The 17,051-nt window shown below is 46.8% G+C and overlaps 1 protein-coding gene across 1 annotated transcript; it reads left to right on the forward strand.

Annotated features, from left to right (window-relative positions):
* Window positions 1–3,356: 3,356 nt before the first annotated feature.
* Window positions 3,357–4,591, forward strand: LOC124698392 (transcription termination factor MTEF1, chloroplastic-like). The gene has a single exon (XM_047230871.1). It carries the CDS (start codon window positions 3,497–3,499, stop codon window positions 4,445–4,447), a length of 951 nt encoding a protein of 316 aa, XP_047086827.1. The 5' UTR covers window positions 3,357–3,496; the 3' UTR covers window positions 4,448–4,591.
* The last annotated feature ends 12,460 nt before the right edge of the window (window positions 4,592–17,051 follow it).

Consider the following 17,051-nt stretch of genomic DNA (forward strand, 5'->3'; position numbering starts at 1 on the left):
AGCTAAATAGATCGAATTTGCTATTTTACTTTGCCCAAATTTTGTTACTGCTCAAATTTAGTAAACAGATAAAATTATCTAGTTACTGCCCAAATTTATATATTGCTAGTAGTTCTTTGTCTAGTTACTTCCTTAGGTTTGGGTACATAATGCCTATATAATTTCTTGGATGTGTAGGAGGATGTGATGCGTGACAAAATTTATTGGATTGATGGTGAATGGCCATCTACAATGTTGCATGGCACTATCTATCACTGTTTGAATTGTTGTATTTGGATCTGATTTGAACAAACTTTCATACTTACTTTGATGTGAACCATCTTGCACTCATCCTTGTACTGTCAGTGGTGGTCTCATGGGTATGCTTGAGGTTCATCTTTCTTATCATAAAGGTCTTCTGGTTGTAACATGGAAAGGGCATTTCTCCTCAATGCATTGCACAATGATCCTGACATTGGAGTTTATGTGATAAGAGAATTTTCTACTTTGAGCAATGTGCAAATCAATAAGAGCATTTTTGAATTGCTAAACATTGGTAAAGCACATTTTCAAACACAACTGCTCATGTGGCTGCAACATGATGACCCACAAGTATAGAGGATCGCATCAGTCTTCGAGGGAAGTAAAACCCAAATTTATTGATTCGACACAAGGGGAGCAAAAAAAAATTTATAAGCTTCAACAGATGAGTTGTCAATTCACTTGCACCTGAAAATAGACTTGCTCGCAACAGTTTATCAGTAGTAACAATTTTATAGCGGTGATAGTAGTGAGGTAACAACAGTATTGAAATGAAAATAGTAGTACCGATGATTGCAGTAGACAACAGGATTAAAATACTGTAAGCACATGGATGGATGAACGGGCGCACATGTATTAAAATAGTAGTACCGATGATTGCAGTAGACAACAGGATTAAAATACTGTAAGCACATGGATTAAAATACTGACAAGCATTAAGCATAGCAAGTTGCAACAATATCAAAAATACTAACAACGGATACTAGGCACTATGCCCATAACAATCTTATAAATATTACATGATTAATCTCATCCAATCCCTACCACCCCCTAGAGCCTATAGCGGGAAATTACTCACACATAGATGGGAGAATCATGGATGGTTGATGGAGAGGCGTCTGTGATGGCGATGATCTCCTCCGAATCTCCGTCCCGGCAGGATGCCAGAACGGAGTTTCTAGTCTCGTATTGGGGTTTCTGGTGACGAGGGAGCAGCGGAACTCTTTATAGAAAAATATCGACCCCCCCCGGTATTTTCAGGTCAGGGGATAGTGCGAAGGAGAGGTCGAGGGGGTGGCCGAGGCGGCCAGACCACCCCTAGGCATGGCCAAGCTTGGCCCGCACCTAGGGCAGACGTGGGCCCCTCGTGGCCCCCCTCCGTCTCGTATTCTGGCTCCGTGAGTCTTCAGGTGAAATATGAGTTTTGCGATATTTTTCGGGAATTTTCCTGAAAGTTGAATTTCTGCACAAAAACGAGACACCAGAGCAATTCTGCTGAAAAACAGCGTCAGTCCGCGTTAGTTGCATTCAAAACATACAAAATAGAGGGCAAATAACATCAAAAGTGTTCGGGAAAGTAGATACGTTTTGGACGTATCACAACACCTTGTCCTCATACCATTCCCTCTATGGTATTTTCCTTCTTCTACTCTTCCTTCCCTTTGGTGGCACCATTGACACTGGTACAAAGCCATCATCTTCTTTCTCCTTCAAAAAACCTGGGCAATCATCTTCATCTCCCGATGGTATGAATTTTGGACTCTCATCAATCTACACAGCTGAATGGCTTCTTGTTGTGGGACCTGGACCTCTTTTAGTTGCCTTCTTCCTTTTCTTTTGCACTGTCCTCAATTGTGAAGGATCAGGTTCAGGAGATGCTTGTACGTCATGTGCATTGTCCTCAACACTGACATATAAATCTTCTATATCAGTGTCATCTTCACAATGGAGCATGGGATCCTCTCTCTCTTTCTCATATCCTCAATCTTCTCAGCTATGTTCATATCTTCTTTCCTTCTAATTTTTTTCCATTGCTACAAAGTCCGCCTCTCCTATGTCAAAGAATATACAACCGTCACCATCATCATCCTCATGTGCATAGATTGCATCATCAACATTGACTACAGTTTGATTTTCTTTTCCCTTATGAATATTTGTACTTTGTTGAGTGCAGTGATAAGGATTTCCAGTATTGCTTGCCTAACTTGTGAAAACTTGTCCCTCAATGTCAACAGAGAAAAAGGCGCTCGATTAAAATCATACACTAATTGAGGAGTGTACTTAACGACAACACCTAATTCATTGGTTCCACTACTCTGGCATGCATTGGTTTATAGCTCTCCTCTTTACAGTCAAGTTTAACACTCTAGTTGATTCAAACATGTGTAGCAGCTCATAAATTATTGCATTGTTCTCAACTAATATAACTCTGCCATCTGACTGTCTGCAATATATAGAATCTTTGATGTCTATAACCCTGGGTCTCAATCGTAGCAACTATATTCATGTAGGTTATGTCATCGCACCCAATCTTCCTCTCCAGGTTATCTACCCCATCCAAATGGATTCTGACCTCCCAAATTTCAGGATCCAAACTAAAAACATATAGTACAAATGCAAGATTCAGTAAACCCTAACCCTAAATCCCCCAGGTGCCGAAGAGAACTGTAAGCTAATAGATCAGATAGAGGTACTTACTCCAAACCATCGAGGCCGTGGGTGTACCATTCTAAGGTCGCTGGATTATCCACCCAAATCGCACCAAGCATCGCCGCCGCTAATGATGGCCTCGACGGCCACAACTCGTCCAGATCATCCAGGCCGCTCTCGCCTCCCTGACTTGAGACCTCTCTAGCGCTCTTCCACCGCCGTCACCGTTGCCGCCATCCCGATTGGAAGACTCTTCCATCCCCGCCAAATCGAGTGGGAACGAAAGGGGGAGAAGAGAAGACGGTGGAGACGTGGTTCCGACCGGTCAGGGCGGACTAGGTTTTGACCGGCTCGGGTGAGACGGAGCTGCCTCACGGCCGTTTTCCACGTCGGCACTGAGTGGGGCTGCACAGGATAATTCGCTATCTCTGTTTTGCGTAATCTGTTGCTAGCTGCTCCAGGAATGGTACTGACATATTTTTTTTACCAAAAGTGGTACTGACAGCGTCCACTTCGTCCTAATCTGTAATTTACTCGAGTGAAACTGAAACTGAACTCGTGTGGCTCTGAATACTCTGCCCGCGCGCCCCCACCGTCTCCTTGTCTCCGGCGAAGAAAAATCCCGGGAGATCACACCTGGCCCAATCACCCCTTCCCGTTCCGCTCCCTATCCTCCTCCCCGCGCTCCCGCCTGGCCCACCCACCCCTTATCCTCCTCGCCGCCACCATCCGCCAAATCCATGTCTCTCTAGTCTAGTGCTCACCACGCTCATCCAACTTGCTCTGAAGCTCATCGCTTCCAAGAAACCACCGCAACGGCTCCGCCATGGAGGACCTCCTGCTGCGCCATGCCAGCAACGGCCGCCTCTCGAGGCCAGCGCCACCCCGCCGCCTCCACGTCGCTGCCGTCGCGCTAAGGTCCAGGCCCAGCAGCAGCCTCGCCATCCCGGGCTTCCCGCCCGCAACGGCGCCGGCACCAGCACCAGCCCTGGAGCACGTGCTACCGTCGCCGCCCGTGGCCGCGGACGCCGCGGCCGTCCTGCTGGAGGTGGGCGTGCCGCAGGAGGACCTGCGCCGCGCGGCGGGGATGTGCCCGGAGCTGATGTCCGTGCCGGTCGAGACCATCGCCGCCGCGCTGCGGTTCCTGACCGACGAGGCCGGGGTGCCCGCCGACGACCTCCCGCGCGTGCTGCGGCGGCGCCCGCGCCTGCTCGTGTCCCCGGTCGCCGCGCGGCTCCGGCCCACGCTCTACTTCCTCCGCGCGCTCGGCGTGCCGGACATCCACCGCCGCGCCGACCTGCTCTCCTTCTCCGTGGAGGACAAGCTGCTCCCGCGGATCGAGTTCCTCCAGTCGCTCGGCCTCCCCGCCCGCGCCGCGCGCTCCATGGCGCGCCGCTTCCCGGCGCTCTTCTACTACAGCGTCGGCGCCAACATGCGGCCCAAGGCGGAGTACCTCCTGGGCGCCATGGGCCGGGACGCCGGCGAGCTCTTCGACTTCCCGGAGTACTTCTCCTACGCGCTCGACACGCGCATCGCCGCGCGCCACCAGGCCTGCGCCGCGCGCGGCGTCAGGATGCCGCTGCCGGCCATGCTCCGCCCCGGGGACCCCAAGTTCGAGGCCTCCCTCGCCGGCTGCGTCGGGTCCACGCCGCCACGCCGCCGGTCGCCCCTCTGGCACGCCTACTGGGTGGACGGCGACGGCGCCGGCGTAGGTGACGTCGTAGAGAAGGCCCGGCGTGACGACGCCAGCGCGGCATCGTACCGCCATGTGCATTAGTAGTTCGACTAGTGGACGATCTTGGCTGTGTAACCCTGTAAGCTGTGCATAAACTGGGACATGTGATCTGTAAGTATGATACCGTCCGCTGGGACTCTCTTGTTAATCAAACAATCGATCATCAAGGGAAGATCTCATACTTCATACTTGTAGCCTTGTAGGTTGTAGTGCATCCCCTTTGATCGGATTTAGCATTAGTACGCCATGAAATTAAACCTAGCTGAGTTCCCCAAATCAATATTTTTTTGGAATGTTATCACCCCAATCGTCATATTAAGTTGATATAATTAACCGCAAAGAAACATATCAAACACATGTTATTTGTATGACAAGAATTTTATTTAAAACCTGAGAATTTTAAATAAAAAGTTGTGTGCATTAATTTGATGCATAGGCTGGGGTGATCCCCATTTGGAGAAGAAAGAACCTATCCCAAAGGAGTGTCTATTCATCAGTCGATTGATTCTCAGTTGGGCATGAGTGGATTTTTTTTGTTCAATATAAAAACGACACGTGTCCTTTTTGCCTTTCGAGGATCAGCTATTTCGTTTTTCTCTCTTTTAATTTCTTTTAATTTCTTCTTTTTCCCCTTTACCTTTCCCATAAAACTAAGACTATGAAACGGAATGCATAATGTGGTTCAAGCGAATCATCTAGCTTGTTGAAGCTGAAGGCAAGATCCAAACGAGCGTAGAGATAAACATAAGGGGAGAAACTAATGGAGCAGGCTTGATCAAAGAAACAAAGGGAAAAAAAGCTTCCGAAAAAATCCATGGAGACACAAAAGGAGCAAGACGTTGACAAAGAATATTCCTTGAGAGAGAAGACAGGGAAGGAATCAGTCGTCACATACTAGCGGAATGTAAAATTTCTTAGCCACTAATTGGCTTCTTTGCTAATATCTTCATGATTTCTATTCCCTCCATACCAGTTTATAAGCACATTTCGTTATTTGAGAAGAACTTTAACCATTAATTTGGTCAACAAAATATGCATATATCACAAAAATTATATCGTTGGAAATTTCTTTTGCATATGAATCCAATGGTGTAATATTTTAGCATGTAAATTATATTTAATTGATCAAATTAATAGTCAAAGTTTTTCTCGAAACACATAATGGACCTATAAACCGGTATGGAGGGAGTACATGCCTCCGAACCTTCTTTACCAAAAGACACAGATTCACAAAACTGAAAGTAAAAAAAAAACAAGGAAAATTAACATCTAGGTTTCATTCCAGTCCATGCCACACGCTAGGATTGAAAATATAACTTAATATATTGTTGGTATGTTCCCCAATATCTGGGGATTTCACATGACATTAGAGCATCTCCAGCCGTCTCCCTGGGAAGGCCCCTAGGACGTAATTTTTTCATCCGGATGGACGAAAACGGTCCAGTTGCTAGGGAAATCCGGACGAAACGAAAGTGCGGGAAACACCGAGAAAACTTCCCGCGCGGCTGGTGGCCCCGACTTGTCGGCGAGAAAGGCCGATTGTCATCCTCATCGCATCGTCTTCTGTGCGCTGTAAAAGCCTGCCGCCGGTCAGTCTTCGCCAGACGCGTAGCTTCCACGCGGCGAGTTAATGCCGTCGCCTCGGTTTCACGTGCGTCGCCCTCTATTTATCGCGGAACTACCGCGTCTGGCCGCATTCACCACGCCGTCTCCCTATTCACCTCCTCTCTTTCCCAATCTCATCGAGCGAGGTAGCGATCAATGGCGAACGACGGCGCAGCGAACAACGGCTTCGGCCGCCGCTCTCTCCACCAATGGGAGGGGAGGCTCCTGCACGCCACGGGCTACCACGCGCCGCCCGACTTCCGCGCGCCCGGAGGCTGGCGACTGATCGCGGGCGGCGTCCCGATCCCGCCGCCGCCGATCGGTCGCGCCGCCTCGAGGCGGAGATCGACGCGGTGCTCGTCACTCTCAGTGACGAGCAGCGCGCGGAGGAGAGGTTCTTCCCCGACGACTACGAGGCATCGAATTCTTCCGGCAGAGGTACGAGGGCGAATTCGCCGCCTACGATGGCCCTCCCCCTCCTCACGGGCGAAACAATGCCGCCGGCCGCTGCCGATGGTGGAGCGGGCCTGGCCGCACCCTCGAGAACATGCTCGCGCACATCGAGGGTGGCAATTACCCCGTTCTGGGGATGCCGTTGCAGGTGGCGCCTACCGTGTCGCGCCGACACGGTAGCTCCTGGACACCGCGAAGGATGGCGCCATCCTCCTCGTCGTCTGGGTCAAGGTCGGCATCGAGGTCCGGCGGATCGGCTCCTCCACGTACGATGCCGGCCGTCGTCAAGAAGGAGCCGGCCTCTCCACCGCTGACCAGAGGGCGCAGCAGCGGTGCCCTCGTTATCCGCGACCAGCCGCCATCTCCCTCGCGCGGCCGCAAGAGGAAGACATCGAAGAAGGAGGCCGCAGCGGCCGCCGCCGCGTCCCAGCTCGCCGAGGAGAATGCCAAGCGTGCCAAGGACACCGCGGTGGCGGAGGCGATCGCCAGGTCGCTCAACAACCTCATCCTTGGCAACAACGCACTCCCCATCGACGCTGCACTCGACTAGTCCAGGCGGGACTGGGAGCGGCAGGAGGCGGAGCAGCAGAGGCGACTGCTGGACTTGGCTGTCGCGCAGCAGCGCGCCGTCCGCGCCGCCGCACAAACCGTCGCGCTCGTGCCCGTGCCGCTCATCAAGCTCGAGGAGAGCAGCGACGGCAAGCTCTACCGGCCGACGCCGCCACGCGGCGACCCTGGTGCTGGATCAAGCCGTTGGTACGAGGCACCGCCGGTCGAGGACGCCGTCAACTCGAGCGACGACGACGACGGCGGCGACTGCACGGCCTTCTACCGCCATTTCGGCATGTAGAAGGCCGTTATTAAATCTAGTTTTTCTTTTCCTGTGGCCGAATTTAAATATATTGTGATTTGGGCCTATATATGTACGAAATCGCCTATATATGTTAAATGTCTTTAAATTTCGCCTATGCTTGGATGAATTTCGTCTTGTTTTGCCTAAATTCGACGTTATTTATCAAAAAAAATTCATCCATCCTAGACTCGCCGCTGAATAAATGAGCCTCAGATTAAACTTTACATCCATCGGGTGCTAAATAGCCCCGGACGGCATGAGGAGACCCAACGGGACGGGGCTTGCCTGCGCCCAACTGATGCGCCCATCGGTGCGCCCGGACACGCGTCAACCATCGGGCGGGTTCTCACTTCCGCTTGCTTTTTCGTTTGAAAACAAACAAAAGAAATTACGCGTACGCATACGAGTCCTCTCGTACCGTCGTACGACGCCTCGGCCTCGCCGACGCCTTGCTTTTCTACTGTTAGAAACTGGAGCTGGAGGGGATCAGCAGAGCATGGAGGCGGACGCCGGAGAGATGAAGTCGCCACGCTGACCTCCGACGCGACCCCGTTTAGCTCTCTCAGACTGCTCGCCGTACGCTCAGCAGGTCCCCATTGGCGCTGCAGGACCTGCAGAAGCTGAATCTCGGGTCGTAGGCTATCATATAGATACGATTACTTCCTGATTTACTTCATTTTAGATCACAGCAGCAGTTAAGGATGACTTCCCTAGTAGATGAAAAACGTTCTCCATACGAATGGATCAAAAATATCACTGCCTGCCTCTCTTCAAACCTTTCAGAACAACAAACTTTGCCCATGCATCAATGTTGAACATCATTCTTCCATCACTGCACGGGTTGTATGTACCTTGCACTTCTTGATTGTTGTCTGGTGATAGAACAACAACTCCATTTAAAAATTTAAATCCAACTGAAGAGGATCTGCTATCTTCTTGGGAATTTTCCGTGCATTAAATGGGAAAAACGAAATAAATTTACATGACATGCTGACAACTTTTATTAAGGGGCAACAAATAAAAATCAAATTGCACATCATTTTTACTGGTCATGTAAAAGCTTACATAGCTGACACCTTTTATTTAAATGTACTACATCTCATACTTACAAAAGGTAAACATGCATGTAAAACTATCATAATCATCATGTAAAACAAAATATGTTGCATTGAAGTAGCTTTTCTTGCAAATCCTACATATTCATCATATAGACCTATTTACATGGAAAACAAGCATGTATAAGCATCATATTCATCACATAAATAGCAGCAGTTTGATCATGTTAAAAGGTGCCGCATTTGAAGTTAATATGTTACATGTCTTGCATTTTGTACTTACATGGGAAACAAGCATTTCAAACTAGAAAATTCCTCCTTCAAAATTAGTAGATTCATAATGTAAATATGTCGCATTTGAAATAGTGGTATTACATGTCTTGCATGTTCCACTTACATGGGGAACAATCATGAGTAAATTTCCTCCTGTAAAACTAGTAGATTCATCATGTAAAGCTGTTGCATCAAAGTTGATGTCTTACATGTCCTACATGTTCTATTTACATGAAAAACAAGCATGCAAAACTAGTAATTTACTCATGTAAAACTAGTAGGTTCGTACTGTAAAAATATGTCGCATAAAAGTTTACGTCTTACTTGTCCTCTATATTTTATTTACATGGAAAACATGCATGTAAAACTAGAAAAGTACTCATGTAAAACTAGTAGGTTCATAATGTAAAAATCTGCCACATCGAAGTTGTTATCTTACATGTCCTAGATATTCTATTTAAATGGAAAACATGCATGTAGAACTAGCAAATTACTCATGTAAAACTAGTAGGCTCGTTCTCTAAAAATCTGTTGCATCGAAGCTGTTGACTTACATTTCGTACATAATATATTTACATGGAAAACATGCATGTAAAATAATAGATTCATATAATGTAAAAAGGTGACAAAAATACTAAAGTAGCTTCTTACATGTCCTACAGCGAGCATTTGCATGATAAATTAGGCATGTAAAAGTAGGATATGAATTAAGTAAAATTATTGGGATAATGATGTAAAAAACTACTACCAACCACAAAAAGAACACTTCACATATATGGGATAAAAAAAATGCATGTACACTATTGTGACATACTGTCAACACCCGGATTTTTAAGTCCAGATGCCTATTATGCCATTCATCGCAATCCCAGAAATATTGTTGTTGCGAGGCATAATAGTTGAATATCATAGTCATCATTCATTACAAACCATATTGTCTTACAACTTGAATCACATGATCCATATTACACAAATAGTTGAACTATTGATCAACGAACAAACACAAGTTCATAGCGGAAGCGTATAGATAAAGGGACTCTCTAGTCCACAGGCCAACGCTTGACGTCGGAAGACTCCTAGTTGTCGTAGGCGTCCTGCTGGTCATCTCCTTGGTAGTTCTGTTCATCTTCATACTCTAGCCATTTGAATAGCCAGGGACAAAGCCGTGAGTACTTTAAGTACTCGCAAACTAATACTAGTGTAAGTGCTACAATTCTAATAAGGGTTACTAAGCTCTAGTTTATTTGCATAAAGCCAGTTTTAATTCACAAGTATTTGAGAAAAGACTTATTCAAGTGCTAACTAACTCAAGTGGGAACATTAGTGTCATTCCCACAACATTTGGTTGTGATTCAAAACAAGTCACCAATTCACCATTCATTTCACCAACATTTTCAAGAATCTGATACCGGAAACTGTATGGCCTTTCCAACCGTCCGTAACCGTGGACACGACTATTCGAATAGGTTTACACTCTGCAGAGGTTGCACACTTGTGCCACAACATTTGATTTCATCCGTCGGGATAACCCCGAATCATCGTAACACGATACGCGGATCATCAACCATAACCTTTCACTTACAAACCCTAGTATGAGCACCTCTCCCCATGAGCTTGGCCTCCCAGTGAAGACCAACTGTCAACCTGGGAACTTCAGAGGGCTTGGCCGTACAATTCACCTCAATTCACATCATTTCTCAACAACGGAGGCAGCCTCAGCATAACCCCTATGATGTGTGTTTAGAGGGAACCCATACTAAGATGCATAAATTTCCAGTTAAGTCCTACCCATAATCAGGTATTGTGGGGGTACTCAAAATTGGAAAGGTATCGCATTCAAACCAATATCAGTTTTATATCAAAAATCACCATCTTCTCTTGGTCATATTCACCTTCAAAAATCATTCAATGAAATGACTCATCATTCCAAGGTTTCAAATTCATTTCAAGTCACATGTTCCCATCTAGAGTAGTCAAGTTTTAATATTTAGCACTAGCACTAATCATGAGGGGTGCTATCTTGCTTGGCTAGCTTGAGACTAACTTTGTTATTCTAGTAATATTCTTAATTTAGAACAAAGTTAACTATAAAAGTAACTCTTTAAATAAACAAGTACAAACTTGTAAGGTAAAAACTTGGGATAGGCTTGTGGTAAGAAAGGTAAGAATCATGGTGCCTTTCCCCAAGGGGCTTTGCACTTTGCAAGAATATTAGCTTGCCTTGGTAGTTCTCAAGGTGCTCCTCTTCCTCCTCTTGGTAGAATCCTTCCTCCTCCTAGTATTCTCCGGTGCTAGCGTCTAAATTCGAATACGAGGTATAATCACTCAACAAGTTCAAGAGCTATACTAAGCACATCATCACTTCACACAAACTATTCTAATCACACACTTAATACCATTAGGTGCATTGGGTTGCTTCTTCTTAGGAAAATAATTTCCTCTCATTACATATGTAAATGATAGTTTCCATTTAGTTCTTGAGGAATAATTTCCTCTAATTGAATCTTCTTAAGATTAAATTTCTCAAACAATCATATATGAAATCATATTGACCTAAGTCAACCATTCATCATCATCATTTGAGAAAATGATTTAAATGAGGTAGAAAACCTCATACTATTTAACAATGCCTATTATGATTTAAAATCTCCAAGTATTTCACGTGAGGGTATTTGACCAGGGGTTCAAATTTCATTTGAAAGTACTTCGGATGAGATTTAAATGAAGTAAAATACTTCATATGATTTCCATAATAGTTTTGGACAATATCACTTAAGTAAACTAGCCATATTGTCCATTATTTAAACTAGGGCATGATCATACAAAGTGACCACACGATATTGTTGTAGAAACAATTAGTGTAAGTTAAATGTGAACTACTGGAGTTGGAATTAACTAAATAACACTTTTGGTTGATTTTTAAGATTTATTTGAATGTGCAAAAGTCCCTGACTTAATCTTTTTATCACTTTATTTCTACAACAGATCTCACAGTGAGACCAGCGGAAAGTTGTAGAACTTTTCAGTAGCTTTCCAACAACATCAAATTTGCTCAATTTGGCCAAGCCAAACAGATTCTATTGAATTTCAAAGTCAGGGCCACTATTGAAATTTAAATGGATTTGGAAATTCGAGTTTGAATTAAAAGGGCCGGCGGGAAACGAAACTGGGCCGAAACGGTTTGAAATAACGAAGCCCGGCCCAGCAATGCATCCAGTGCGCATGGGCTTGCTGACAAGGTGGGGGCCACCCGTCAACGTCTATTTAAACCCGAAACGGTATGGATCATTGCGGTGCGTTGGATTAAAACAAGATCCAACGACGCAGGTTCATCTTCTTCTCCGACGAGATCGAGCCACGGGCGCGGCGAGCCTAGGGGGTCGGAGAGCTAACCAAGGGTCCGGCGATGGCTGGCAGTATGCGCGAGGAAGATGTAGTCGACGGCGGTGCTCCTGGTACCAGCGGCAACTCCAGGGGCGGCTCCAATCGACAGCGGCGATCTCCGGGTACTGGCGGCTCCGATCGCCAAATTGGGGCTGCTCCGGCGTCAATCGAGGGTGTGGCTTGGTCGTGGAGAAGCAGAGATGGGAGGAGAAGCTGGTGGTGTGCTTGGTTTGGTCCGGGAGCTCTCTATTTATAGAAGCGTCGAGGTGCTGCGGGGCAGGGTTGCGGTCGACCATCGCGCGGCGATTCCGGCGAGCTAGGGCGCTAGGAGAGGGCGCGGCACTGTTCTGCGGTTCCTGGCGAAGCGTTTGGCGGCGACAGCGCGGTCGGGCGGCGTTGGATTGGGTCGCATTGCGTCCATGTCTACCGCGGCAATGGCGGAATTTGCTCGTCGTCTCCGGCGGCGGCGGTCCAGGATTCGTGTCGCGCGAGTGTCTGGCACGTCCGTGGTGGCGCAGCGAGGCGAGTGGTGAAGAAAAGGGGGCCAGAGAGGGAGGGATGCAGTGAGGCGGCGCGTGTCTGTGGCGTGCGCGTCGGCCGACATGCACGGCATGGCCATGCTGCTCCTGTCGCACGTGGGCGTCGTGGGCGTGTTCTGGCCATGGCGTTGTGGTCCACCTCTCGACGAACGGCGCCTACTGGCGTGCTCAGGGGACCAAGGGGAGTAGGTTTGGCAAGGTGGTCGAGGCTGCTGTGGAGAGAAAAGAGGAGAGGGGAGTGATCATGGCCATGGCCGGCATGGTTGGAGCTTGGCATGCATGGATCCCCTCTAGGCTTGCTATTTGGTGTAATGGAGGTAGAAGGGATCAGGGGACAAGGTAGAGGTCAGTGGTGGCTTAGGGTTAGGCCAAAACTATTCACAATAGTGTTTTTGATTTGTTCCATATTTGCCCAATTCAAATTCTTGCAAACTTTGGTTGAGTTCATATGGTTGCAAAATTTGAAAGTGGTTTGTTTGGTTGAGTTGTAAAGGACCAGAGACAACTATGTGTGGTGGTAGAATTTTAAAAATCAAAGAATTGCAAAATTTGACAAAGTGAGATTGTTGCTCATATTAAAAAGTCTCAACTTTGCATGAGCATAGTTTTTGATCCAAGATGATTTTGGCATGGTGGTCTTTACCAAAGTTGTTCACCTTGATGTGCTCTTGGATGACATGCAAAGAATTGGGAAAGTCTAGTTTGAAAAACTTGAAATGCAGGTGCTCAAAGTAGGGACCAGATTATAAATGGCAGATTTGACCATTATCATATGTGATCTCATTTTGAGTTTGAATTTGATTTGTTTTGTGTTTCTTTGATTCCAAAAGTTGTAATAAGTGTTTAGTAACATAGTACAACTAATGGTGAAGACCAAAATGGTCTAGGGAAAAGATTTGCAAAAATGGCCTAAACCATATGTGAGGGTTTTAGGGTTTTATTCTTATTTGATTTCTTTCTCTTTTTGATTTATTTGGTTGGTGATCTTCACTTGATCACATTAGGGTTTTAGGGTTTAGCACTTAAACACAATAACAATCATCATGGCATATCACTCAAATGCACAAGTCCTATGCATGGCACTATATGCAAATAAAAGTTTTTGTTGGTTCTGAATTTTGGATCTCTGGGAATTCTTCTTCTCTCTTTTATTGAAATTTGGGATGTTACAAACCCTTCCCCCTTACAAAAGATCTCGTCCCGAGATCTAAAAGAAAGTTAGGTACTAAAGAGATCTGGGTACTCCTTCTTCATGAAGTCTTCGCGTTCCCAAGTGGCTTCATCTTCAGTATGGTTGCTCCACTGAATCTTCAGGAACTTGATGCTTCGGGTGCGGGTGGTTCTGTAAGCTTCCTCCAGGATGTGAATCGGCACTTCGCGGTACGTCAAGTCCTGGTTGATGTCCACCGATCGGTGATCGATGTTCTTGAACACTTCGGTCTTCTTGGGGACTTCAAGGCACTTCCGGAGGAGTGAGATGTGAAACACGTCGTGTACAGCCGACATTTCTTCTGGTAGCTCCAGTTGATAAGATACTTCGCCTCGGCGACTCAGAACTTTGAAGGGTCCGACATATCGGGGTGTGAGCTTTCTTTTCAGCTGAAATCTCTGCATTCCTTTCAGGGGGGATACTTTGAGATAGACGAAATCTCCGATCTCGAAGGTCATCTCTCGGCGTCTCTTGTCGGCGTAGCTCTTCTGTCTTGATTGCGCCGTCTTGAGGTACTTGCGGATCTTGTGTACTTTTTCTTCGGCTTCACGAAGAACATCTGGTCCAAAGACTTGGCTTTCTCCGACTTCCGACCAGTTCAGGGGGGTACGGCATTTCCTTCCGTACAAAGCTTCAAAGGGGGCCATCTGTAAACTGGCTTGGTAGCTGTTGTTGTAAGAGAATTCTGCGTAAGGCAAGCAGTCTTCCCATTTGGATCCATATTCTAGTACACATGCTCTCAACATGTCCTCCAGTATCTGGTTGACTCTCTCAGTCTGTCCATCGGTCTGAGGGTGATAGGCGGTGCTGAAATTCAGACGGGTTCCTAGTCCTTCATGCACTTTCTGCCAGAATCTTGAGGTGAATTGTGATCCTCTATCTGACACTATCGACTTCGGGGTTCCGTGCAGGGCGACTATTCCGGGAGATGTACAGTTCAGCTAACTTTGGACCTTGGTATGTGGTCTTGACGGCGATGAAATGAGCTACCTTGGTCAGTCTATCGACAACTACCCATATCGAATCATTGCCTTTGCTGGATTTGGGCAAACCTGTGATAAAGTCCATTCCTATGGAGTCCCACTTCCATTCTGGAATCTGCAGAGGCTGTAGTAGTCCTGCAGGTCGCTGATGTTCCGCCTTGACTCGCTGACAGATATCACACTTGGCGATGTAGCTTCCGATTTCTCTCTTCATTCCATGCCACCAAAATTGCTCCTTCAAGTCTTGATACATCTTGGTACCTCCGGGGTGGATTGAGTAAAGGGTGTCATGGGCTTCTTTCAGGATGACTTGCTTCAGCTCAGAATCTGCTGGCACACATAGGCGTCCTTTGTACCAAAGAACTCCGGCTTCATCTACTGTAAATCCTGGTGCTTTCTCTGCAGCTATCTGTTTCTTGATTCCGTCGATGCTAGCGTTTCCTTTCTGGGCTTCCTTAATCTGGCTGATCAAGGTGGGTTGAAGTTCTATGCTGGCTAGGAATCCTTCACTAACAAGTTCAAGTCTAAACTGTTCAAACTCTTGAAACAGGCTGGGTTGCTCGATTGCGATCATGGAGTTCAAATGACACGGCAGTCGACTCAAGCATCCGCTACCACATTGGCCTTGCCGGGGTGGTAGTGAATCTCCATGTCGTAATCCTTGATCAATTCTATCCATCTGCGCTGCCTCATGTTCAGCTCCTTCTGGGTGAAGATATATTTCAGGCTCTTGTGGTCGGAGTAGATCTCGCATCGATTACCCATGAGGTAATGACGCCAAACTTTCAAGGCTAGGACAACGGCTGCAAGCTCTAAGTCATGGGTTGGATAGTTCTGCTCATGTTGCTTCAGCTGTCGTGAAAGGTATGAAATCACTTTGCCTTCTTGCATCAAGACACATCCAAGATCGATCTTGGAAGCGTCGCAATAGACGTCAAAGGGCTTGGTGATGTCCGGCATGATCAGGATTGGGGCTGAGGTCAGTCTACTCTTGAGTTGTTGGAAACTCCCTTCCCATTTGTCAGTCCACTCAAATTTCTTGTCCTTCTTCAACAGTTGGGTCATTGGTCGAGCGATGCTCGAAAAGCCTTCGACAAATCTGCGGTAATATCCGGCTAATCCAAGAAAAGCGCGGACCTCGGTTTGGGTGGTTGGGGCTTGCCATTCTGTAACAGTTTTGATCTTGGCGGGATCTACGGCAATACCTCCTGCAGACAAGATATGTCCCATGAATCCTACTTCCTTCAGCCAGAACTCACATTTGCTGAACTTGGCATACAACTGGTGGTGTCTAAGGGTTTCTAGGACAGTCTGCAGATGTTGTTCATGTTCCTCCTCGGACTTGGAGTAGATAAGAATGTCGTCGATGAAGACAACGACAAACTTGTCCAGAAAGTTCATGAAGATCTTATTCATGAGGTTCATGAAATAAGATGGGGCATTGGTTAATCCAAACGACATGACGTTGTACTCATACAACCCATATCTGGTAGTGAAGGCAGTCTTGGGGATATCGGTGGCGCGGATCTTCAGCTGATGATAACCAGTCCTAAGATCTATCTTTGAGAAAACTTTGGCACCGGTCAACTGATCAAACAAGTATTCTATCTTGGGTAGGGGGTATTTGTTCTTGATGGTGACATCGTTAAGCTTACGGTAGTCCGTACATAAACGAGTGGCACCATCCTTCTTGTCCACAAATAAAACTGGTGATCTCCAGGATGATGCACTAGGTTGAATCAAACCTTTGGCTAGCATGTCATCAATTTGCTTCTTCAGCTCCACAAGCTCTGTTGGGTTCATACTATAGGCTCTCTGGGCTATAGGTACAGTTCCGGGGATTAACTTGATGATGTACTCGATATCCCGATCCGGGGGCATACCGGGTAGATCATCCGGAAACACATTGATACGTCTCCGACGTATCGATAATTTCTTATGTTCTATGCCATATTATTGATGATACCTACATGTTTTATGCACACTTTATGTCATATTAGTGCATTTTCTGGAACTAACCTATTAACAAGATGCCGAAGTGCCAGTTCTCATTTTCTGCTGTTTTTGGTTTCGAAATCCTAGTAACGAAATATTCTCGGAATTGGACGAAACGAAGACCCAGGGCCCTATTTTTCCACGGAGCTTCCAGAAGACCGAAGAACACACGAAGTGGGGCCACGAGGTGGCCAAGCTATAGGGCGGCGCGGCCCAAGCCCTGGCCGCGCCGACCTATAGTGTGGGCCCCTCGTTAGTGACATAGGCATCCCAAATGGGCCTGCCAAATATAGTAC

Source organism: Lolium rigidum, chromosome 3 (assembly GCF_022539505.1).
Source record: "Lolium rigidum isolate FL_2022 chromosome 3, APGP_CSIRO_Lrig_0.1, whole genome shotgun sequence".
Lineage (NCBI taxonomy): Eukaryota > Viridiplantae > Streptophyta > Magnoliopsida > Poales > Poaceae > Lolium > Lolium rigidum.

What these genes read in the sequence shown, in the direction of transcription:
- LOC124698392 (XM_047230871.1), top strand. Translation starts at nt 3,497, where the DNA reads ATGGAGGACCTCCTGCTGCGCCATGCCAGCAACGGCCGCCTCTCGAGG.